This window comes from Hyla sarda, chromosome 8 (genome assembly GCF_029499605.1).
Source record: "Hyla sarda isolate aHylSar1 chromosome 8, aHylSar1.hap1, whole genome shotgun sequence".
In the NCBI taxonomy this organism is placed as follows: Eukaryota; Metazoa; Chordata; class Amphibia; order Anura; family Hylidae; genus Hyla; species Hyla sarda.
This window is the reverse complement of record NC_079196.1, coordinates 42,198,757-42,223,468: the sequence shown is the minus strand read 5'-3', so window position 1 is coordinate 42,223,468 and position 24,712 is coordinate 42,198,757. Positions and strand designations below refer to the sequence as shown.

Here is a 24,712-nt window from a genome sequence, read left to right as displayed (position 1 = left end):
ACATTGGGCCCTCATGACAGATTAATATAATGTAGCAACTACCTATTAGATTCTAATATGGTCCATAAATACTGGTCCGGAATGGACCGTTAGTCCGGCAAAAAATATATAGCACAGTAAGTGGTTCAATGGTAGTAGTAGGTGGCACAATTGTTTAAGGTGGCATTGAATGGATTTGCTCAAAATTTGTATAGAATAGATGGAACAGTCTCACCCTAGCTGCTGGTTCCGCACTGCGGCGGGTCGATGAAAGCAAGTGCTGTGATCTCTGCGATGGTCTCGGCGTGAATGCCTTAGCAGGTGGAGGGTTCTGACAAAGAGCTCCCTCGTGTGCAGTCCGTGGTGTCAGCAAACACCGATGTCAGTAGCGGACTCACGTTAGGAGCAGCAGACTTGTGGTCAGCTCGATGTATATAATCAGTTCTTAGTGCAGCAGGTAGTTTGGGTTGTGGACTTCCATGCTGGCTAGAATTCAGGTGATGTTGGTGATTAAGGTAGTGCTTGTGAAGCGCTCTGTTCAGATGAAGCGGCCTAGACGCGTTTCAGGGTGCTGAAATTGACCCCTTCTTCAATAGGCAAGTATAAGGAATAGTGACTGTGCATCCTTTATATGCTAGATACACGTGTCCTTCATTAGTAAGACAGAAAATATCTATGGAATGGACTTGGAAATAAGACCTGGTTAGTGGATTTTCAATCACTACCTTTATATGGATGTAAGACTTTACTTGATCTCTCTGTATAACTAAATATTAGATATAACCACACAATAAATATCACAATTTCTTTCTCAATGATTGATCCTTACTAAATGAATTTTTATATAGATACAAGTACAATAAAATATACACATTACGACTGGCTCAAGTATCAACAGATAAAACGCATAAGATCTAGCTCACTATGGATAAATAGAATAAATCTGATGTGGTTTTGAACGTGAAAAGGGATTGAGAATAAAAAATAATAAATCATAAATGAATAAAATACAAAATGCAACATTTCACCATTTTGTATTTTATTCATTTATCATTTATTATTCTCAATCACTTTTCACGTTCAAAACCACATCAGATTTATTCTATTTATCCATAGTGAGCTAGATCTTATTTTTTTATTTTATTTATTTTTCCGATTACGGTATATCCAAGATCATTACATATTTCCACAATCCCAGTTAGAATTACATCAGATTCCGCTATTAGTATTATCCCGTAACACAAATCAATCATAACTACAATCATCTTCCTTATTTTTACAACTTTCATAATACAATTTCTTGGCTCCTATTCACACCTTGGATTTCATTATGCGTTTTATCTGTTGATACTTGAGCCAGTCGTAATGTGTATATTTTATTGTACTTGTATCTATATAAAAATTCATTTAGTAAGGATCAATCATTGAGAAAGAAATTGTGATATTTATTGTGTGGTTATATCTAATATTTAGTTATACAGAGAGATCAAGTAAAGTCTTACATCCATATAAAGGTAGTGATTGAAAATCCACTAACCAGGTCTTATTTCCAAGTCCATTCCATAGATATTTTCTGTCTTACTAATGAAGGACACGTGTATCTAGCATATAAAGGATGCACAGTCACTATTCCTTATACTTGCCTACTGAAGAAGGGGTCAATTTCAGCACCCTGAAACGCGTCTAGGCCGCTTCATCTGAACAGAGCGCTACACAAGCACTACCTTAATCACCAACATCACCTGAATTCTAGCCGGCATGGAAGTCCACAACCCAAACTACCTGCTGCACTAAGAACTGATTATATACATCGAGCTGACCACAAGTCTGCTGCTCCTAACCTGAGTCCGCTACTGACATCGGTGTTTGCTGACACCACGGACCGCACACGAGGGAGCTCTTTGCCGGAACCCTCCACCTGCTAAGGCATTCACGCCGAGACCATCGCAGAGATCACAGCACTTGCTTTCATCGACCCGCCGCAGTGCGGAACCAGCAGCTAGGGTGAGACTGTTCCATCTATTCTATACAAATTGTGAGCAAATCCATTCAATGCCACCTTAAAAAATTGTGCCATCTACTACTACCATTGCACCACTTACTGTGCTATATATTTTTTGCCGGACTAACGGTCCATTCCGGACCAGTATTTATGGACCATATTCGAATCTAATAGGTAGTTGCTACATTATATTACTCTGTCATTAGGGCCCAATGACAGCCTACAACTATTTATACTCTGATTGTTTTAACTATTTTTAAAGTTTTTTTTTGCCTTTTATTAAAAATTGCATTTTTTCAAAAACCATCTGTCTCAATTCATATTCATTGTGTACCCAGTAGGGTGATATTCTTGAGGTGTGGTTAAATTTGTTTATTTGATTTTATATAGGGGCCTGTAACCAGACCTACAGCTACTCAAAATAAAATCTGCTACGATCATGCTCTACTCCAGTGTTTCCCAACCTGGGTGCCTCCAGCTGTTGCAAAACTACAATTCCCAGCATGCCCGGACAGCCTTTGGCTGTCCGGGCATACTGGGAGTTGTAGTTTGGCAACAGCTGGAGGCACCCAGGTTGGGAAACACTGCTATACTCTATAATTTATTATGCTCGAGCTGCATTACATAGCGTCACAAGAATGTCTGTCCGTTCCTTTGAGTGAGGATATCGCAGCTACACTTGCCTCGCCACTTTAACCCCTTAAGGACCAGGCCATTTTACACCTCAGGACCAGAGCGTTTTTTGCACATCTGACCACTGTCACTTTAAACATTAATAACTCTGGAATGCTTTTAGTTATCATTCTGATTCCGAGATTGTTTTTTCGTGACATATTCTACTTTAACATAGCGGTAAAATTTTGTGGTAAATTGCATCCTTTCTTGGTGAAAAATCCCCAAATTTGATGAAAAATTTGAAAAATTTGTATTTTTCTAACTTTGAAGCTCTCTGCTTGTAAGGAAAATGGATATTCCAAATAAAAAAAATTTTGATTCACATATACAATATGTCTACTTTATGTTTGCATCATAAAATTGACGTGTTTTTACTTTTGGAAGACACCAGAGGGCTTCAAAGTTCAGCAGCAATTTTCCAATTTTTCTCAAAATTTTCAAACTCACTATTTTTCAGGGACCAGTTCAGGTTTGAAGTGGATTTGAAGGGTCTTCATATTAGAAATACCCCACAAATGACCCCATTATAAAAACTGCACCCCCCAAAGTATTCAAAATGACATTCAGTCAGCGTTTTAACCCTTTAGGTGTTTCACAGGAATAGCAACAAAGTGAAGGAGAAAATTCACAATCTTCATTTTTTACACTCGCATGTTCTTGTAGACCCAATTTTTTTATTTTTACAAGGAGTAAACGGAGAAAATGTATACTTATATTTGTAGCCCAATTTCTCTCGAGTAAGCACATACCTCATATGTCTATGTAAATTGTTCGGCGGGCGCAGTAGAGGGCTCAGAAGCGAAGGAGAGACAAGGGGATTTTGGAGAGTACGTTTTTCTGAAATGGTTTTTGGGGGGCATGTTGCATTTAGGAAGCCCCTATGGTGCCAGAACAGCAAAAAACCCTCACATGCCATACCATTTTGGAAACTAGACCCCTTGAGGAACGTAACAAGAAATTAAGTGAGCCTTAATACCCCACAGGTGTTTCACGACTTTTGCATATGTAAAAAAAAAAATTTTTTTTTCACTAAAATGTGTGTTTCCCCCCAAATTTCACATTTTTGCAAGGGTTAATAGCAGAAAATACCCCCCAAAATTTGTAACCCCATCTCTTCTGAGTATGGAAATACCCCATGTGTGGACGTCAAGTGCTCTGCTGGCGCACTACAATGCTCAGAAGAGAAGGAGTGCCGTTGAGCTTTTGGGAAAAAAAAATGTTTGGAATGGAAGTCGGGGGCCATCTGCGTTTACAAAGCCCCCCGTGGTGCCAGAACAGTGGAACCCCCCACATGTGACCCTATTTTGGAAACTACACCCCTCACAGAATTTAATAAGGGGTGCAGTGAGTATTTACACCCCACTGGCGTTTGACAGATCTTTGGAACAGTGGGCTGTGCAAATGAAAAATAAAATTTTTCATTTTCACGGACCACTGTTGCAAAAATCTGTCAAACACCTGTGGGGCGTAAATGCTCACTGTACCCCTTATTACATTACGTGAGGGGTGTAGTTTCCAAAATGGGGTCACATGTGGGTATTTTTTGGGGGGGGTTTATGTCAGAACCGCTGTAAAATCAGCCACCCCTGTGCAAATCACCAATTTAGACCTCAAATGTACATAGTGCGCTCTCACTCCTGAGCCTTGTTGTGCGCCCGCAGAGCATTTTACACCCACATATGGGATATGTCCGTACTCAGGAGAAATTGCGTTACAAATTTTGGGTGTCTTTTTTTTCCTTTTAACGCTTGTGAAAATAAAAAGTAAAGGGCAACACCGGCATGTTAGTGTAATTTTTTTTATTTTTTTACACTAACAAGCTGGTGTAGCCCCAACTTTTCCTTTTCCTAAGGGGTAAAAGGAGAAAAAGCCCCCCAAAATTAGTAGTGCAATTTCTCCCGAGTACAGAAATACCCCATATGTGGCCCTAAACTGTTGCCTTGAAATACGACAGGGCTCCAAAGTGAGAGAGCGCCATGCGCATTTGAGGACTAAATTAGGGATTGCACAGGGGTGGACATAGGGGTATTATACGCCAGTGATTCCCAAACAGGGTGCCTCCAGCTGTTGCTAAATTCCCAGCATGCCTGGACAGTCAGTGGCTGTCCGGAAATGCTGGGAGTTGTTGTTTTGCAACAGCTGGAGGCTCCATTTTGGAAACACTGCCATACAATACGTTTTTCATTTTTATTGGGGGGACAGTGTAAGGGGATGTATATGTAGTGTTTTACTCTTTATTATGTGGTAGTGTAGTGTTTTTAGGGTACATTCGCACTGGCGGGTTACGGTGAGTTTCTCGCTAGAAGTTTGAGATACGGCGAAAAATTTGCCGCAGCCCAAACTTGGAGCAGGAAACTTACTGTAAGCCTGCCCGTGTGAATGTACCCTGTACGTTCACATGGGGGGGGGGGGGCAAACCTCCAGCTGTTCCAAAACTACAACTCCCAGCATGTACTGACAGACCGTGCATGCTGGGAGTTGTACTTTTGCAACAGCTGGAGGCACACTGGTTGGAAAACCTTCAGTTAGGTTCTGTTACCTAACTCAGTATTTTCTAACCAGTGTGCCTCCAGCTGTTGCAAAACTACAACTCCCAGCATGTACTGATCGCCGAAGGGCATGCTGGGAGATGTAGTTATGCAATAGCTGGAGGTACGCAACTACAACTCCCAGCATGCCGAGACAGCTGATTGCTGTTTGGACATGCTGGGATTTGCAGTTTTGCATCTGTTGGACTACAGTTTTAGAGACCACTGCAAAGTGATCTCCAAACTGTGGACCTCCAGCTGTTGCAAAACTACAATTCCCAGCATGCCCTGACAGCAAACAGTTGTTTGAGCATGCTAGGAGTTGTAGTTTTGCAAGATCTGGAGGGCTACAGTTTAGGGACCACTATATAGTGGTCTCAAACTGTAGCCCTCCAGCTGTTGCAAAACTACATATTCCAGCATGCCCAAACAGCAGTCTGGGCATGCTGGGAGTTGTAGTTTTGCAACATCTGGAGGGCTACAGTTAGAGACCACTGTATAATGGTCTCAAACTGTACCCTCCAGATGTTGCTAGGCAACTCACCGGCTTCCGTCGGATCCAGCCGCACGTCATCGCCGCCCGCCGATCTCCGTCGCCTGCAGCCTCCGACGCCCGCCCGGATCGGTAAGTGGATCTTCGGCGCCGGTCCCCGTCGTTTCCCCGTCCTGCCCCGCCTATTGTGGGAGGGCAGGACGGGGAAAACGAAAGTAAACCCCCCCGCCCCCGATCTGCTATTGGTGGTCGCGTCTAGACCACCAATAGCAGGGATAGGAGGGGTGGCACCCGTGCCACCTCACTCCTATCGCTTCAGGGGGATCGTGGGTGTCTTAGACACCCGCGATCCCCCTTACATTGCGGGTCACCGGGTCACTATAGACCCGTAATGACCCGGAATCGCGCAAATCGCAAGTGTGAATTCACTTGCGATTTGCCGCGATCGCCGACATGGGGGGGTCTGATGACCCCCCTGGTCATTTGCACGGGATGCCTGCTGAATGATTTCAGCAGCCATCCCGCTCCGATCCCCGCCCGGCGCACGGCGGGGACTAAAACTGCCCATGACGTAAATGTACGTCCCTGGTCCTTAAGACCCAGGGTGTCGGGACGTACCGTTACGTCATGGGTCCTGTAGGGGTTAAGGAACCTGCACACACTGATGTGATCCTAAGTCAACCATGTTATCGTAATGTATTCTGTGATCACACGAGCATTGTTGATATGCCAGGTGTGGGAAAAAGAAGAAAAAAAAAAACAACAACAACTAATGTCCCATCTAAACATCTTTTATCACCTGCAACAGATCAGCTATCAGCTCCTTGCTCAACTTGCAGGATATTTAAACATTTATGGTGGACATGTGACCCAGCGAGCGCAGCTCTGGGTACGTTACCTCTGCTGCCGTGCGCTGTCAGGCTGTCACCAGTAAAAAAAAATAAAAAAAATAAAAACATCCTCCCCCGTCTCTTACAAGCCCCTCAGCATAAAAAATTCAGAGAAATCAGACTTTTTATGCCATTTTCGCTGGAATGCACAAACAAATGAAACTGACTGATGCCAAAGGAATCTCGCTGAAATGATGTGATTGTGTGCTCAAAGTTAAGGCGCACTGAAATTATTTATACAATGTCAATTTTAGCTGCAGAAAACAGATTCCTTGGAGTATGTGCATTTTCTCACCGCTTCCTGGGAGGATTCATCGCTAGAGCTCTATTTACTAAACAACTTGGAAATACCTATAAGTGGCAGTCGGGGGGGGGGGGGGGGGGAGTTAACCCCTTCAAAGCTGCTAAGAAAAAGCAGTAATATAGGGCACAATAAAAATAAAAAAAAAGCAGCAAAAATATCTTTCATGAAACATTCCTTTGAACTTCCCCCCAAAAAAAAAGAAAAAAAAAAAGAAAAAAAACATTTTTGATAAACAAATGTAGAAATAAAATAAAATAAAAACCATTTTTTTTTTTATCTCTACGAAAATATTACGATCTATCCATTCAATCTCTACTGGACTTTTTAAAACTCAATTCTTTGTCTTTAAGGATTTACATTTATCGTGATCTAGACTAGTTAACTCCATCGCCCATCCACTGTCCTAGATCGCAGTCTGATACACTCTACTGCTGGTTCCTTTCTACTAGGGATCGACCGATATCGTTTTTTTAGGGCCGACACCGATAATCTGTGGCCTTTCAGGCCGATAACTTATACCATTATTCCGGTATGTTATCGGCTATTTCTCCACCCCCCAAGAAGCCGCTGCAGATGATTGATTTAAAGCGGGCGCTTTGCTTTGGCTGAATCAGAGACCAGCGCCGCCACCCGCTTCTCTCCCCCTGCCTGTCCGGGGGTCCTCCCAACCACTGCCGCTGCCCCCAGCCATCCCCCCCTATCCCCGCACCGCACACCACCCCCACTGCCCATCCTATCCCCGGTTTTATAATTACCTGTTCCCGGGGTCCGCTTTACTTCTGGCTCCCGTCCTGAGCTGTCACTGTGCGCACTGACTGTGACGTCACGTTGAGGACGTCACTGCGCTGCGCAGCCTAACGCAGGGAGCAGCAGGAGCCAGAAGTAGCACGGGCCCCAGACCCCGGGAACAGGTAATTATATAAAACCGGGGATAGGGGAGGCAATGGGGGCGGCGTGTGGTGCAGTGGGGGGGGGGGGGGCGGTTGCAGGCAGGACATTATCGGATTATCGGCAAGGTAATTGCTGATATCAATAACGTAAAAAATCTTGAATATCGGCCAAACCGATAATCGGTCGATCCCTACTTTCTACAATACAAAATTGTCTCGTAGTCAGAGTCCCTCGTATCCATCTCGCCTGCTTATCACAATACCTCTCTAAACATCTCTCTATCCTAATATAAATCAGTGTATTCTGAAGCTGACCATAGGTATAAGGCTAGGTGTTTACTTTTTTTCCCTTTTTTTATTTTTTGATGGATAGCATAGCATAGCAGTCTGTGCTACAGTGTCCAGCAAAAACCTATAAATTGCAAAGTTTTATTTTTTTTGTTTCTTTTGTTAATAATGTAAGTCTGTAATCTGTTCTCAGCACTTGTTTAACATATACAGTAACCCCCCCGAAGTGTGATGGCCCCGACATATGATAAAATCGACATACGATGGCCTCTCAGAGGCCATCGCATGTCCATGTCAGCATCGACATACGGTGCTTTTATATGTCGGGGCCATCGCATTAACTGCTATTCGACAGCGCAAAATGCTTAAGCTGCTGTCGGATAGCAGTTTAAGCATCCCGGGCAGGTTCGCTTACTTATCCCCGCTGCTCCGGGTCCACTTCGCGATCCTCCGGCGTCTTCTGCATCTTGTCCGGGCCTCGCTTTCTGGCGTTGTTATTACGTCACTATGCACGCCGCGCCGGCGCAGCAGTGTAATAACGTCACCAGAAAGCGAGGCCCGGACCCTGCAGAAGATGCGGAAGAAGCCGGAGGATCGCGAAGAAGACACCGGAGCAGCGGGACAGCATCCGGAGCCCCTTGGACAGCATCGGGAGCGGTGAGGACCTGGTCCGGAGCGGCGGGGACAGGTGAGTACAGCTTCCTATACTTTACATTGCATGGATCCCTCAACATACGATGGATTCGACAAACGATGGGTCGTTTGGAACGAATTACCATCGTATGTTGAGGGACCACTGTACAGTGGTGCAAAAATATTTAGTCAGCCACCAATTGTGCAAGTTCTCCCACTTAAAAAGATGAGAGAGGCTGTAATTGTCATCATAGGTATACCTCAACTATGAGAGACAGAAAGAGAAAAAAAATCCATAAAATCACATTGTCGGATTTTTAAAGAATTTGTAAATTATGGTGGAAAATAGGTATTTGGTCAATAACAAAAGTTTATCTCAATACTTTGTTAGGCTGGGTTCACATCACGTTTTCTCCCATACGGGAGCGCATACGGCAGGAGAGAGCTGAAACCTGGCGCTCCTGTATGCCTTTCTATGCGCTCCCGTATGTAATTCATTTAAATGAGCCGACCGGAGTGACACGTTCGGTCCAGTCAGCTTATTTTTGCGCTGTATGCGCTTTTCCCCCGGACCTAATACTGTGGTCAACCACGGTTTTAGGTACGGTTGTAAAAGCGCATACAGCGCAAAAATGAGCCGACCGAACGTTTCACTCCGGCCGGCTCATTAAAATGAATTACATACGGTAGCGCATAGAAAGGCATACGGGAGCGCCAGGTTTAAGCTCCCTCCTGCCGTATACGCTCCCGTATGGGAGAAAACGTGATGTGAACCCAGCCTTATACAGGGATGTGGAATTCCTATCGCCAGACGCCCGGCACCGTGCAGGTGAATTTTTCCGGACCAGACAAGCGCGGAGGTGCTCAGTAGTCTGTATGGAGCCGCTCCCGACTCCTGGGCACTCCATACTCTGCCGCTCCCAGCTGATGACAGTAGCCGGGGGCCGCCGCTAATAGCCAGAGGTTATTAACCCTTTAGATGGCCGCTGAGATGGCATCTAAAGGAACATGTAAATGCTCCCTGGTGGGCTAGTGGGGTGGATCGACAACCCCCCCGGCAGTGCGATCGAGTGGGGGCGATACACTATAGAGGTAGCCGGAGGGCTTTCCTCTGTTCCCTGCTGTCCCGTGGTTCTGTCATTGATAGAGCCTGGCTGGACTAGGCTCTATCAATGGAGCGCAGAGCACACAGATCAATGGAGTTCAATAGAACTCTGTTGATCTGTATGAGGAATCTAATGATTCCTCCTAAAAGTCTAATAAAGTGTAAAAAAAAAAAAAAAAATGTAATAAAAGTTTAAAAGACACACATTAACCCCTTCCATGTTAAAAGTTCAAATCACCCCCATTTCCTATATAAAAACATGTAAACATAATAACAATAAACATATTTAGTATCGCTGAGTGCGTAATAGTAGGAACTATTAAAATATAACATGATGTTTCCCATACATTAAATGACGTAAATGTAAAAAAAAAAAAAAAAAAAACAACACCACAGAATTGCTATTTTTATAATATCCCAGAAAAAGAGTTAAAGGGGTACTCCGGTGAAAACCTTTTTTCTTTTAAATCAACTGGTGGCAGAAAGTTAAACATATTTGTAAATTACTTCTATTAAAAAATCTTAATCCTCCCAGTACTTATTAGCTGCTGAATGCTACAGAGAAAATTCCTTTCTTTTTGGAACACTGATGACATCACGAGCACAGTGCTCTCTGCTGACATCTCTGTCCATTTTCGCAACCATGCATAGCAGACATATGCTAAGGGCAGCATGGTGGCTCAGTGGTTAGCACTGCTGCCTTGCAGTGCTGGGGACTTGGGTTCAAATCCCACTAAGGACAACAATAAGCATTATTATTATTATAATAACGTCAGCAGAGAGAACTGTGCTCGTGATGTCATCAGAGAGCATTCCAAAAGAAAAGAATTTCCTTTGTAGTATTCAGCAGCTAATAAGTACAGGAAGGATTAAGATTTTTTAATAGAAGTAATTTACAAATATGTTTAACTTTCTGCCACCAGTTGATTTAAAAGAAAAAAGGTTTTCACCGGAGTAACCCTTTAACAAGCGATTAAAAAGTCAGATCAATACCAAAATGGTACCGATACAAAAAAAAAAAAAAAAAAAAAAAAAAAAAAAAAAAAAGATTACAGCGCAAAAAATCCCTCATACAGCCTGGTATGCAAAAAAAAAAAAATTATAACAAGCTGCAGGGGTCAAAAAATGGCAATTAAAAAAAATTAAAAAAAGTTTAGAATTTTTTTTAAATTAGTAAAACATGACGGAAACTATACAAATCTGGTATTGCTGTAATCAGGCGACCTAAAGTATCAAAACAACATGTTAGTTCAACCACAAGGTAAATGGCGTAGAAAAAAACCCCACCAAGTTTGCAAAATGATCTTTTACTATTTCAATTTCACTTCACCGATTATATATTTTGGTTCGGAGAATATGTTATGGAAAAATGAAAAGGTATAATTATAGTAGGTCGTTATGGCTATTATAGGGCGAGGAGGAAAAAAACAAGAGTGTTAAAGCGAAAGTTGGCCCGGACAAGTGGATCGTCATGAGGGACAAGTAGATTTTGCTCCGTTTTAGTCCCGTGGACAAGTAGTTTTTTATTAAATTTCCACACCCCTGTTATATACCCTTTGTTGGCAATGACAGAGGTCAAACGTTTTCTGTAAGTCTTCACAAGGTTTTCACACATTGTTGCTGGTATTTCGGCCCATTCCTCCATGCAGATCTCCTCTTGAGCAGTGATGTTTTGGGGCTGTCGCAGGACAACACGGACTTTCAACTACCTCCAAAGGTTTTCTATGGGGTTGAGATCTGGAGATTGGCTAGGCCACTCCAGGACCTTGAAATGCTTCTTATGAAGCCATTCCTTTGTTACCTGGGCAGTGTGTTTGGGATCATTGTCATGCTGAAAGACCCAGCCACATTTCATCTTCAATGCCCTTGCTGATGGAGGGAGGCTTTCACTCAAAATCTCACAATACATGGCCCCATTCATTCTTTCCTTTACACAGATCAGTCATCCTGATCCCTTAGCAGAAAAACTGCCCAAAAGCATGATGTTTCCACCCCCATGCTTCATAGCAGGTATGATGTTTTTTTGGATGCAACTCAGCATTCTTTCTCAGAGTTGAGTTTTTACCAAAAAGTTCTACTTTGGTTTTATCTGACCATATGACATTCTCCCAATCCTCTTCTGGATCATCCAAATGCTCTCTAGCTAACTTCAGACGGACCAGGACATGAACTGGCTTAAGCAGGGGGACATGTCTGGCACTGCATGATTTGAGTCCCTGGCGGGCGGCGTAGTGTGTTACTGATGGTAGCCTTTGTTACTTTGGTCCCAGCTCTCTGCAGGTCATTCACTAGGTCCCCCCATGTGGTTCTGGGATTTTTGCTCACCTTTCTTGTGATCATTTTGACACCACAGAATGAGATCTTGCGTGGAGCCCCAGATCGAGGGAGATTATCAGTGGTCTTTTAGGTCTTCCATTTTCTAATAATTCCTCCCACAGTTGATTCCTTCACACCAAGCTGCTTGCCTATTGCAGATTCAGTCTTCCCAGCCTGGTGCAGGTCTACAATTTTGTCAATTTTGGCCATAGTAGAGTTTGGATAGTGACTGTTTGAGGTTGTGGACAGGTGTCTTTTATACTGATCAGTTCAAACAGGAGCCATTAATACAGGTGATGAGTGGAGGACAGAGGAGACTCTTACAGAAGAAGTTACAGGTCTGTGAGAGCCAGAAATCTTGCTTGTTTGTAGGTGACCAAATACTTATTTTCCACCATAATTTGCAAATAAATTCTTAAAAAATCAGACAATGTGATTTTATGATTTTTTTTTCTCATTCTGTCTCTCATAGTTGAGGTATACCTATGTTTTAGCCAACGGCTGTCCGGGCATGCAGGGAGTTAAAGTATTGCAAAATCTGGAGGGGCACAGTTTGAGACCACTGATCTCTCTCATATCTTTTCTCTCTCTTTCTTATCTACCCATAATCTCCCATCTCTCTCTCTCTCTTTCCCTATCTATCTCATATCTATCTATCTATCTATCTATCTATCTCATATCTATCTATCTATCTATCTCATATCTATCTATCTATCTATCTCATATCTATCTATCTATCTATCTATCTCATATCTATCTATCTCATATCTATCTCATATCTATCTATCTATCTATCTATCTCCTATCTATCTATCTATCTATCTATCTCCTATCTATCTATCTCCTATCTATCTATCTATCTATCTCCTATCTATCTATCTATCTATCTATCTCCTATCTATCCATCTATCTCCTATCTATCCATCTATCTCCTATCTATCCATCTATCTCCTATCTCTCCATCTCCTATCTATCCATCTCCTATCTCTCCATCTCCTATCTATCCATCTCCTATCTATCCATCTCCTATCTATCCATCTCCTATCTATCCATCTCCTATCTATCCATCTCCTATCTATCCATCTCCTATCTATCCATCTCCTATCTATCCATCTCCTATCTATCCATCTCCTATCTATCCATCTCCTATCTATCCATCTCCTATCTATCCATCTCCTATCTATCCATCTCCTATCTATCCATCTCCTATCTATCCATCTCCTATCTATCCATCTCCTATCTATCCATCTCCTATCTATCCATCTCCTATCTATCCATCTCCTATCTATCCATCTCCTATCTATCCATCTCATATCTATCCATCTCATATCTATCCATCTTACTCATATCTATTTATCTTTCTCATATCTATCTATCTATCGCATGTTGATCTATCAATAGTAATTTTAGTAATTTAAAATAAATGCATCAATTCAAGGAAACCACCCCCTGCATAAAGCTTATCGTTAGAATATAATTCATTATTCCACCACTTTTCTATTTTCTATCCTGCTCATGTAAGAATTCACAAATTCATCACTTTCAGCATAAGGGACTCTAATTCTATAGGGGATGCCAAACAATTCTTAAATATTATTCCGCCCTATATGACCCCAGACAGCGATCCAATATGTTTCCTAATTAAACCAATTACTTAGTTAATTAAGGGAGCAGCCATGCAAGATTTTCTGTCTATGCCCCCCCCCCTCCACACCTCCACCCCCCCAACCCACAATAGCAATTACTTCTTGTGTCATAAACTCCATTCACAGCAATTAAAACTTAAGTCAACCTGTAATATATATGTTTTTTCATCCCCCCCGGTGAAATACACCAATGAAACTCTTCCACGTATCCTTTACCTTTCTCCCCCACCAAAATCCAGAAAAGCGTTGGTGCTTGCGCGGTGGCGGGCAATGTTTAGCGAGATACATAATGATGGGCTATTTTAAGAGGAAGGCAAACTTCTATAATAATGCATTGCGATCACTTTATCATATCTATTATTTTACATTACAATGGAAGTGACATGTTCCAACAAGACACCTCAGCAGTATTTTAAAGCAGTAAACCATTCAAGCCAATTTCTGGAGCTTTTGAGTTTTTCTAATCCACTCTCCCTGTGGCTGAGCAAAATCGAATTGCCTCTCACATTTGCAGACAGCTCTGTGAAGGTGATAATAGACCTGCACCCTGCTGTCACGAGGCAGGAAATAGGAAAATGGCATATGGGGCTGAAGCGAAGTAAAAGAAAAAAAAAGAAAGAAAGAAAGAAACCAAACAAGAACAAAAGAGATTTAAACAAAGGACAACTACAACCCAATATGCTTTGCAAGTTAATTTCTTTTCAGATGCAACAGACATATTGAAGTCATTGGTCGGCTCCTTCTGAGGTGCTTGGGACACAGTCCTCAGGGGAAACCGTAATTGTCTACCAGTGTAGAGTCTTCATAGTGAAGCGTTGTGCCTGACTAAAGTGTACAAGGAGGGGGGGTCTATATAGCCCGATATGATTGGGAAAGGATTCTGTAATCCTTAACAGTTCTTTAAGGATGCACACACTTTTTTTTTTTAAATAAAAAAATTACATGTCATCACGGACCGATTAACCAAAAGCGAGTAGGAGACGGCTGATTTAAGCAGCACGAACCCTCTCCGGCACAGACAAATAAGGCTCTGGGGAATACAGCAATGTAGTAATTATATATCGAAGCACGAAAAATGTGAAGCAGGAGGAAGAAAAAAAAAAGAAGAAAATATAAGAACCTAAAAAGTAGAAAATTATTATTATTATTTAAAAAAAAAAAAAATTATTACCCAAAAACCCCACCCCACCGACTAACTGGGCTGATAAAGAGACAGCTTGTACTTTACCTTTCCTTTCACACTCTGAATGGGATCGACTACCACGGCTACGGCTCTTTCTGACAAGGCTTCGAAGCTCTGCTGGGTGTTGATATCGACTCCGGAGAGCCAGCACCCAAAGCCAGGGTGACTGTGGTACCAACCAACCACCATCTCAGGCCTGGAACGAGAAGAAGACTCAGGCTCCCAAACATGTTACGATATGAAAAGCAGCATTAAAACTAACAGGTTATAAATTAGGACTGGAAACAGGAAATTCGACGGTGTGAAGAAGGAACCATTAGGAACATTCACCATAGTATCATTGTGAAAGCATGAACATGAATAAGTGTGACATAGGAGTGCTATCATTAAGGGATACACATTAGCGATAGTAGATCGTGCTTTCAGTATTTCACCCTGTTACCACACCTTCCCTGAGCCAGTTTTTACCCTTTCAGCACTTGAGTAAATATCTTCTCTTTAAATATCAATTAAACCAGCAGTACAACTAGGAACCCAGTCAAAAAGCAATTTGCACTGTTCCGCTCAGCTGCTGAGCCTTTTGCTAACATTAATTTTGAAGTTTTTTTCCACAGTAAAAGAATTTTGAGCGTGCACATGACAACTGTTGAGAGGTAAAGACTAAGGCTGCCTAGAAAATGATTTGCAGTATTTCCGCGTGCAGTACGCCAGACAGGACTGTTTGCTAATAAAGCAATTAAGACCAACCATGATGGCAAATCTTTTAACTACCCTCTCATGTGCAATACAGAAAAACAAAGCTGTATATATGAGTATGTGAAGAACAGCAACATAGGGGCTGTCTGTGGAATGGAAAACACGAGAATACTAAGGCTGTCTGCACACAGGAAAGGAATGCTATGAATTTTCAGAAAATCAGCAGCAATTTAGAGTCTCAGTGATGTCAATCTTTCTAGTGCTGCTGAAAGAAAAAAAATCAGCACAAAAAGAAAGTCATGACAGGGATGTACTGTATATCTTCCTCACAGACTTAACCAGGGAAGTCAAAATCCAAAATAAATTGACAATGTTATCGACTTTGCTGTAAAAACTTCAACTGTGTCTTTGGAAAAAAATGTTTGCCCCTCAGAATTACACAGAAATATGATTCTTGTATTATATAGGTATCTGGAAAAGCAAAAAGATTTTTCAGGAAAAACCTATACCATTCCTGTCCTGCTTGTAAGTGACCTTAGGGTCTATTCACATGGCAGAATTTCCACATGCAGATTCCGCCTCAACATAAAGCCCATAGACTTGTATGGGATTCGGCACTCCCATTCACACTTCTGAATTTCAGCATACAGATTCCGCACAAGCCGGAAACCACCCAAATGAATGCGGACACAGAATTGGTGCGGATGTGCGGATTTACTGCCATGTGAACATACCCTCAGAGTGGGAGTGTCAGGAACTACAACTCCCAGCTCCCACTGAAAGCTATAGACTGCAGCTGCCATCTATGCACTAGGGTTATGCAAAAAAATTTAAAATATTTGTTTTTTAACTGTTAAGTGAACTTACCTTTTATATAATAATAAATCAAAAAAGAAGCTTTTAACATGTCACAGACACATCAAAAGTTTTTACTGTCAGTGCTGAGACTACCCCTGATGAGGAGAAGGAGCAGGGTTAAAGGGGTACTCCAGCCCTAAGACATCTTATCCCCTATCCAAAGGCCATCACGCCCCCTTCACTAGATTTGCATAGCGGGGGGGTGACTGCACACGGGGGCGGAGTCTTGACGTCAGGATACTCTGGCCCTGTGGTCGGCACCCGGCAGTTTGTGAGCTGGCAGCGCAGCTCAATCTTGCCGAATGCAAGATTACGGGGGTCCCCAGCGGCCGGATTCACACGGCCAAAAATGTGTGGAATGTCTGCCCAGAAAAAAACAGCCTAAATTCCACACATTTGAATAATCTGGCAGGCGCTAGGACCGCTTGGAAATGCGCCATCTCCTAGACGGCTATACATTTCCGAGCGGACCAGCAGAGTAAATCAGTCTATTCTTTCTGCAGACGCCAAAATGAGGATTTTTCTGCCACAGAGATGCCTGCGGAAATTCCATCGTGCGCACAGTGCAGCAGAGTCCTATTGAAATCAATGGGACTCTGCTGCAGTGGAAGGTCTTTGCGGAATTCCACCATGTGAGCATAACCTAAGTCTCTCGTTCTCCTGATCGTGGAGGGGTCTCAGCACTCAAGACGATAAAAACTTTTGACATGTTTGACTTGTTAAAATGACAGGAACAATTTAAAGCATAGGCTTCCCCTTAAAGGCTATGTAGATGTTAGCGAAACATCACCATTTCTTCCCAGAGCAGCTGCTCTATGGAATAGTGTTTAAAGTTTATAAATTGTTCTACAGGGGGAACAATTCTTAAAAACTTTGCGGCCAATATCTATTCTGCTTGTTTACAACAGACAGGAAATCTGCAGAGCTATGGGTTGCCATGGTTGCAAACTACAAAGAAGTCTGTGTGTAGTCTGATCCTGCAGTCATGTATTAGTTCATTACATCTGCTCCCTCTTCTATTGCTTGTAGGTCATCAAGGAGAGAATAGGGGGAATGGAGCAATACATAACTACAGGACCAGACTACACAGGGTTTGTTTGTAGTCTGTAACCGTGACGACACAGGATATTTCCAATCAAGACGATTTGCTGAGCTGCCATTATCTTTACGTCTACTCTTCATACCTGAGACAATCATCAGTACTCGGCAGACTAGATGGAATAGTTTGATCACCCAATACATTGGATCCCAACCAAGTTGCCTCCGGCAGTTGCAAAACTGCAACTCCTAGCATGAAGAAATCATCTGTTTACTGAATTTCCCTTTAACCCCTTAAGGACAAAGCGGTTTTCCGTTTTTGCACTTTCATTTTTTCCTCCTAACCCTTTGCACCTAAAAATCCATATGATGGCTTTTTTTGCGCCACCGATTCTGTTTTGTAATGACATCAGTCATTTTACTCAAAAATCTATGGCGAAACGGGAAAAAAAAATCATTGTGCGACAAAATTGAACTTTGGGGGGCTTCCGTTTCTACGCTGTACATTGTTCTTTAAAAATGACACCTTATCTTTTTCTGTAGGTCCATATGATTAAAATAATACCCTACAATTTAGTTGCACTTCTGGAAAAAATCATAACTACATGCAGGAAAATTAATACGTTTAAAAATGTCCTCTTCTCACCCCTATAACTTATTTTTCTGCGTATGGGTATGTATCAGGGCTCATAATTTGCGCTGTGATATGAAGTTTTTATCGGTACCATTTTTGTCTTGATCTGACTTTTTGATCGCTTTTTATAAAAAAAAATTAAGGTGTAAAAATACGCTATTTTGGACTTTGGCATTTTTTTTGCCCATATGCCATTGACCGTGCGGTTTAATTAATGATATATTTTTATAGTTTGGACATTTACGCACGCGGCGATACTACATATGCTTAATTAAATTATAATTTTTTTTAATGGGAAAAGGGGGGTGATTCAGACTTATTAGGGAAGGGGTTAAATCACATTTATTAAATGGGCACTGTCATGAAATCTAAACATTGATATGTTGTAGTACTTAAGTACTACAACATATCTCTAATATACTTTAAAAAAAGTGATTTTAAACAAGTTTAAAATCACTTTTAAATTCGGCCACTAGGGGTCGCCCTCCTAGTGGCCGAATGCATTCTGCAGTGACGTCACTACTGGATTTCGACTCATTTCAGCCTGGCAAATGAGTCGAAATCCAGTCACTGCGGTGCTCGCTCGCGCCTGTCAATCAGACAGGCGAGAGCGAGCACGCTGATAGCTGGGGCTGCGCGCATTGGCCAGCTCCACTGGCCTCGCGCGCGGCCCCAGCCCCGCGCGCGCGCGCACCCCCCCCCTACCCTGTCCGGAGGCCGTTACCCTGTCCGGAGGCCGTTACCCTGTCCGGAGGCAGCTCATTGATCCTCTGGTAAGTCTTCCTCACTGGATGAATGGGGTGGGGGAAGCGGGGTTTGAGGGAGTGCCGCCGCTCAGCACTAGAGGTATGGGGGTGGGGAGCGGGGTTCGGGAGAGCGCCGCCGCCGCCGCTGCTGCTGCTCCCGAAGTAGCACTGCTGCGCTAATAAAGTTATTGTTTTCACCACAGGGTGCCTCCAGCTTTTTCACCACTACAACTCCCAGAATGCCCTGACAGCCAGTAGATGTTAGGGCAAGCTGGGAGTTTTAGTGGTGAAACAGCTGGAGGCACCCTGTATAGTGAGCTAAGGGCGGAAGTGCTGGCTCCAGCAGGCATCAGTGACGTGGTGCCTGCTGGGGAAGTCTGCCTGGTAGTGAGCACGCTACCATGCAGACAAAAAGGGATTTTAATATAGTAAAAATAAAATGTAAAGGGAGGGAGGGGGTTAGGGAGAGATGGGCAATAGGCAGGGACAGAAAGAAAGAAAAAATGGATGGTGGGAGCTACACTTTAACTATTATTTTACACTTTTTTTTTTTTTACAATGTTAAAGCTCCCATAGGGGATTACACTGATTGCAGGCACTGATCACTGCTATGCCATAGCATAGCATTGATCAGTGATATCCGCGCTTGATTGCTCAAGTCTGGATCTCAAGCTTGGAGCAATAAAACGTCGATCGGACAGCGTCCAGCCAGGTAAGGAGCCTCCCGCTGTCCTCTCAGCTGTTTGGGACGCCGCGATTTCACAGCGGAGGTCCCTAACCGCTCCGTTGAGCTAACCGGCAACATATTCTCCCGTTTTAGATGCCACAATCAGCTTTGGGTTAATACCGGACATCAGCATGATCGGCGATGTCCGGTATTAGCCGCGGGTCCCAGTTGCTGATAGCAACTGGGACCCCGCAGATACAAAGGGCTCTCAGCTTCTGAGCGCGCTTCACATATTGGGAGCCGTCTGTGGTTGTTAACGGGTTAAAGATAGGCTTTAAAAATGTATCACCATGGGCACGACTAAGGGTAGATTCACATGTAGAGTATTTTGCTGCTGAGTATTTTCCTACCCACTGAAGTCAATGTGAAGCAAAATCAGCTCCGTATTTTGTTACCCATTGACTTCAATAGGTAGGATAGTATGCAGCAAATACACAGCAAAACTTTTATTGGAAACCATTATACACAGACATTATTTAAACCAAGGCCTCTTACCTTCCAGTTTGCTTTAACATGTCCAACATTTTAGCCTGAAACACTGGATCCACAGCCTCCACACTGACACCCTATAAAACATAACATAATGCACACATATGAATTCCTAAAGCATTCAGATTTTTTTTCGGAAGATTTGCAATGTACATAAAATGAGAATATGCACAATTTCAATATTTGCAGCAAGGAATGAAAGTTGCAATCCAAGCTGTTCAGATATCTAATAGTAAAGGGTTATCGCTGTTACAAAACAAGACACAAAACTGTTAAAGGAAGCAGGAATCATCTTCTAAAATCAAGTTAATTAGCAAATGGAGCAATTTGTGACAAACATGACAGTTTTGTAGAAAGCCTACACAGTTATGAGTAAGGCCAATCCAAACATTAGTGATGGCATTATGGAAAGAGGCTGTTAAAGCAGCACTAAATCTATTATAGAAATCCACAGCTACAACAGAAGCTTGGTTTGGGTCAATAAGAAGTAATTTTGGGGTCAGGATCTGAACTGCACATATGGCCATTCGTGGTGCTACAGAAACACAACCATGTGATATTTCAGGATACAAACATTGCAGGAATCTGAATCCAGGTTTACAAATAAAAATACCATGGATGAAAAAGAGCTCAATATTCCCTGTATAGACAGAGCTAGACAATAGGAGCTTCCTGTATACTGGTCTATTATAAAGTTCAATGAGGTAAACACTTGATCAGGAAGCTAGAAAGCTCTCAAAAGGGGTTATACAGTGAAATAAATAACCTGTGTATGGTGTCAAAAAGTAAAATAAAGTAACTTACTAATATAATGTTATTAGCCATAATGCATGAGTAATCTATATTTGCTATGCCGCTCTCCCCTGTTGCTGGGTTGTCACATCACAGGCTGTCAAGGCAGTCCATACCTGCTGTCAGGACCCAACCAGATAAGTGATGTGAAGGGGGGAGCTGGAATATTTGTTGATTAGATTTAGGACTCATTAGATAAGGCAGTAAGCAGCCAGTTCTGACAAACTACTGTGACTGAGAACAGGCTAAATGCTGCCTTATCTAATGAGTCAAATCTATTGAGCAGTAAAACCACCTACCCTCTTCACATCACTGGTCTTCTTCATTGAAAGGAGAGACAGAAGCTCTGCATTCAGAGCCTTTGATGTGATGTCAAAGATTAACTTATACTAAAGGATGGTCAAAAAAAAAAAAAAATACATTGACATAAATGGGATTTTTTGAAGGCCGTTTTCATGACTGAAATATCTGATGGGAGTTCATACAGGAGGATAACGGTAGTGTGAAAGGGGCTTTAGCAAAGCTGATATGGAAGATCTCTGTACTATGGCTAATAACATGATATTAACAAATTGCTATATAATACTTTTTGACACCATACACAGGTTGTTTATTTCGCAAGACAACCCATTTAACTCCATAGCAGTGCAGGAGGATTAGGAGTTGTGACTGCTTTAAAGGGGGTACTCCACTGGAAAACATTTCTTTTTAAATCAACTGGTGCCAGAAAGTTAAAAAGATTTGTAAATTACTTCTATTTAAAAATCTTAACCCTTCCAGTACTTATCAGCTGCTGCATGTTTCAGAGGAAGTTCTTTTCTTTTTGAATTTCCTTTCTGTTTAACCACAGTGCTCTCTGCTGACACCTCCATTTTAGGAACTGTCCAGAGTAGGAGCAAATCCCCATAGCAAACCTTTCCTGCTGCAGACAGTTCCTAAAATGGACAGAGGTGTCAGCAGAGAGCACTGTGGTCAGACAGAAAAATTCAAATAGAATAGAACTTCCTCTGTAGTATACAGCAGCTGATAAGTACTGGAAGGATTCAGATTTTTAAATAGAAGTAAATTACAAATTTGTTTAACTTTCTGGCAACAGTTGATTTAAAAACAAATGTTTTCCAGGGGAGTACCCCTTTAAAGAGATAGGATATAACATACCTGCCCAATTATAAAGGAATATTAACATTGCATGGTATGGCAAGCTATTATGTTAAAATATGGCATCCCTATATGATTGGTTAGAGTCCACCCTCTGGGACACCAACTAATGCTGAGGTTGAGGGGAATTCAGCTCTGATGACCCTTCCCTGTTTTTCCCTATACTAAAGCACCCCGACCAACCAGCTGTGCAGGAATCTGCTACTGGCTCCATTCAGTTAAAGGGGTAGTCCACTGATTAGCGTTTAGAACAAAATGTGCCGAATGCTTAGAGCCTGCGTCGGGAGCTCGTGATGTCATAACCCCGCCCCATCAATGCAGGTCTATGGGAGGGGGCGTGACGACTGTCTCGCCCCCTCCCATAGATTTGCATTGAGGGGGCGGGGCATGATGTAATGAGGGGTGGGTTATGACATCACGAGCTCCAGATGCCGGCTCTAAGCATTCAGCACATTTTGTTCTAAACGCTGATCAGCGGAGTACCCCTTTTAATGGAACGGTGCTAAATTTCCTGGCACAGTGGGGGCCAGGGATGCTGGAACCAGAGCTGCAGGACCTTCATACAAAGGTCTAGTGGGATCAGAAGCTGGACAACCATCAAATATAAAGTGATCACAGATACTAGCTATCTGATAAAAAAAAAAAAATGAAAAGTGATTAATGAATCCTACGAAAATCGTACTGATTTTGCAGATTCATATAAAGACTTATCTTTCAGGTTGTACCACCTTCATATGTTAAATAACTTCACATCACACCTGCCTGATATTAGCAACAACGTATACCACTGGTTACTTAGAGAGGGTCAATTTAATGGAGCAACCGTAGTCTACTAGGATAAGCAACCACTGGAACATGTGATTAAACTTGTATTTACTTTGCTATTATTATTTATTAGCCCTTTAATCTCCTACTGTATTACTGTTTTCAGTAGTTTTTAGAGAAGGAATGCTCTGTCACATATGCCTTGCTTTCTATAATTTACACCTGTAGGCAAGTACTATGTTTGTTGATTTCTTTTTATTAGAGCATTTTTTTCTGCAGTGCTTTCAGTGTAAAATTAACTATTAAACAGATGCACTTTAAGCAGGAAAAAGGACTTACAGTTCCAGACTGGGGCATGGCAAATACATCAATAACTCTGACTGTGTAGTCATCCACAAATTCTCCCAGCATCAGGCCCATGACTTCCATTGGGACACCGGCCCGGCCATGCTTTAGCATCTGGAATGAGAAAAAAAAAACCATTAACAGAATGCTTGTGACTTCTACCTAACTGGAGCATGCAATTTATTACTTTATATTTCATAACAAGATTCCCTGTCATCGGGTGTTACACCCAACATTATTCATATTATATTTTAAGTAGCTGTTAAAGTAGAACTTTTATCAAAGAGTAAAAAAATCCCAGCATTACTTACATACCGTATATACTCGCGTATAAGCTGACCCGAATATAAGCCGAGGCCCCTAATTTCACCCCAAAAACCCAGGAAAAGTTATTGACTCAACTATAAGCCTAGGGTGGGAAATACATCAACCCCCCTGTCATCATCACCGCTTGTCAATCCCTTCATCAGTGGTCTTCAACCCGCGGAACTCCAGATGTTGCAAAACTACAACTCCCAGCATGCCCGGACAGCCATCATTCAGACCACCCCCTTTAGTTTTCTACTCACCTCCCCTCGGTGGGAAGGAAGGGTGAGCTGGTCCGGGCCATCTATGCTGAAGGGACCGTCCGGTGGGGAGGGTAAGTCGTTCCAGGCTGTCCATTTTCACCCGGGGGGCCCTTTTCTCCGCGCTCCGGGTTTCAAAACTACAACTCCCAGCATGCCCGGACAGCCGATGGCTGTTCGGGCATGCTGGGATTTGTAGTTTTGCAACATCTGGAGGTCCGCAGGTTGAAGACCACTGAGAAGGGATTGACAGGCGGAGAGTTCACTCGAGTATAAGCCGAGGGGGGCGTTTTCAGCACGAAAAATCGTGCTGAAAAACTCTGCTTATACGGTAGTATGTATAGTCTGCTTGGTATGCAGCATAGACATACTGTCTACATCAGTGTTTCCCAACCAGGGTGCCTCCTGCTGTGGCAAAACTACAACTCCCATGCTGGGAGTTGTAGTTTTGCCACAGGTGGAGGCACCCTGGTTGGGAAATACTGGCCTACTTTATGCATTGCCCAATGGTGAAGATTTATTTACACTCTGCAGTGTATGAGGAGTCACTGGCCTCTTCTTTAATGCAGCGTGCACTAGACTTAGCATTACCATAAAAATGACTATAGGATATCAGAAAGTCCCCATAATCCATCACTGAACTTTCTACACGTTACTGATCCACCAAAGTAACAGACTCCAAAGTAGCCTATCAATGCAGCTGTACTTGGAAGACCAAAACAGGTCACCGTACATGTGCCGACCAAATCACAGGTCCAACCTTGTTGTTCAGCAAACATAGTACAAAGAAGATTATTAAAAAAAGGTATTCACACATTTACTAGGAAACACCATGACCGCAGGTTTTTAGGGTCTAAAGTAAGGACATGGGTGTATAGGGCTTTTCACACTGTATTCATACATACCTGTGATTAGTTAAAGGGGTATTCCAGAAAATACTTTTTTTTTCATATCAACTGGCTCCAG

At 42.5% G+C, this 24,712-nt stretch overlaps 1 protein-coding gene across 1 annotated transcript in view; it reads right to left on the bottom strand.

Moving 5' to 3' along the window:
- PSMD14 (proteasome 26S subunit, non-ATPase 14) overlaps window positions 1-24,712 on the bottom strand; it is a 112,892-nt gene that overhangs the window by 39,191 nt on the left and 48,989 nt on the right. Inside the window, exons 4-6 of the mRNA XM_056536907.1 lie at window positions 23,175-23,294; window positions 20,127-20,197; window positions 14,978-15,128 (exon numbers count right to left, since the gene is read on the bottom strand). Coding sequence (XP_056392882.1) covers window positions 14,978-15,128; window positions 20,127-20,197; window positions 23,175-23,294 — 342 coding nt within the window. The remainder of the gene's footprint in view (window positions 1-14,977; window positions 15,129-20,126; window positions 20,198-23,174; window positions 23,295-24,712) is intronic.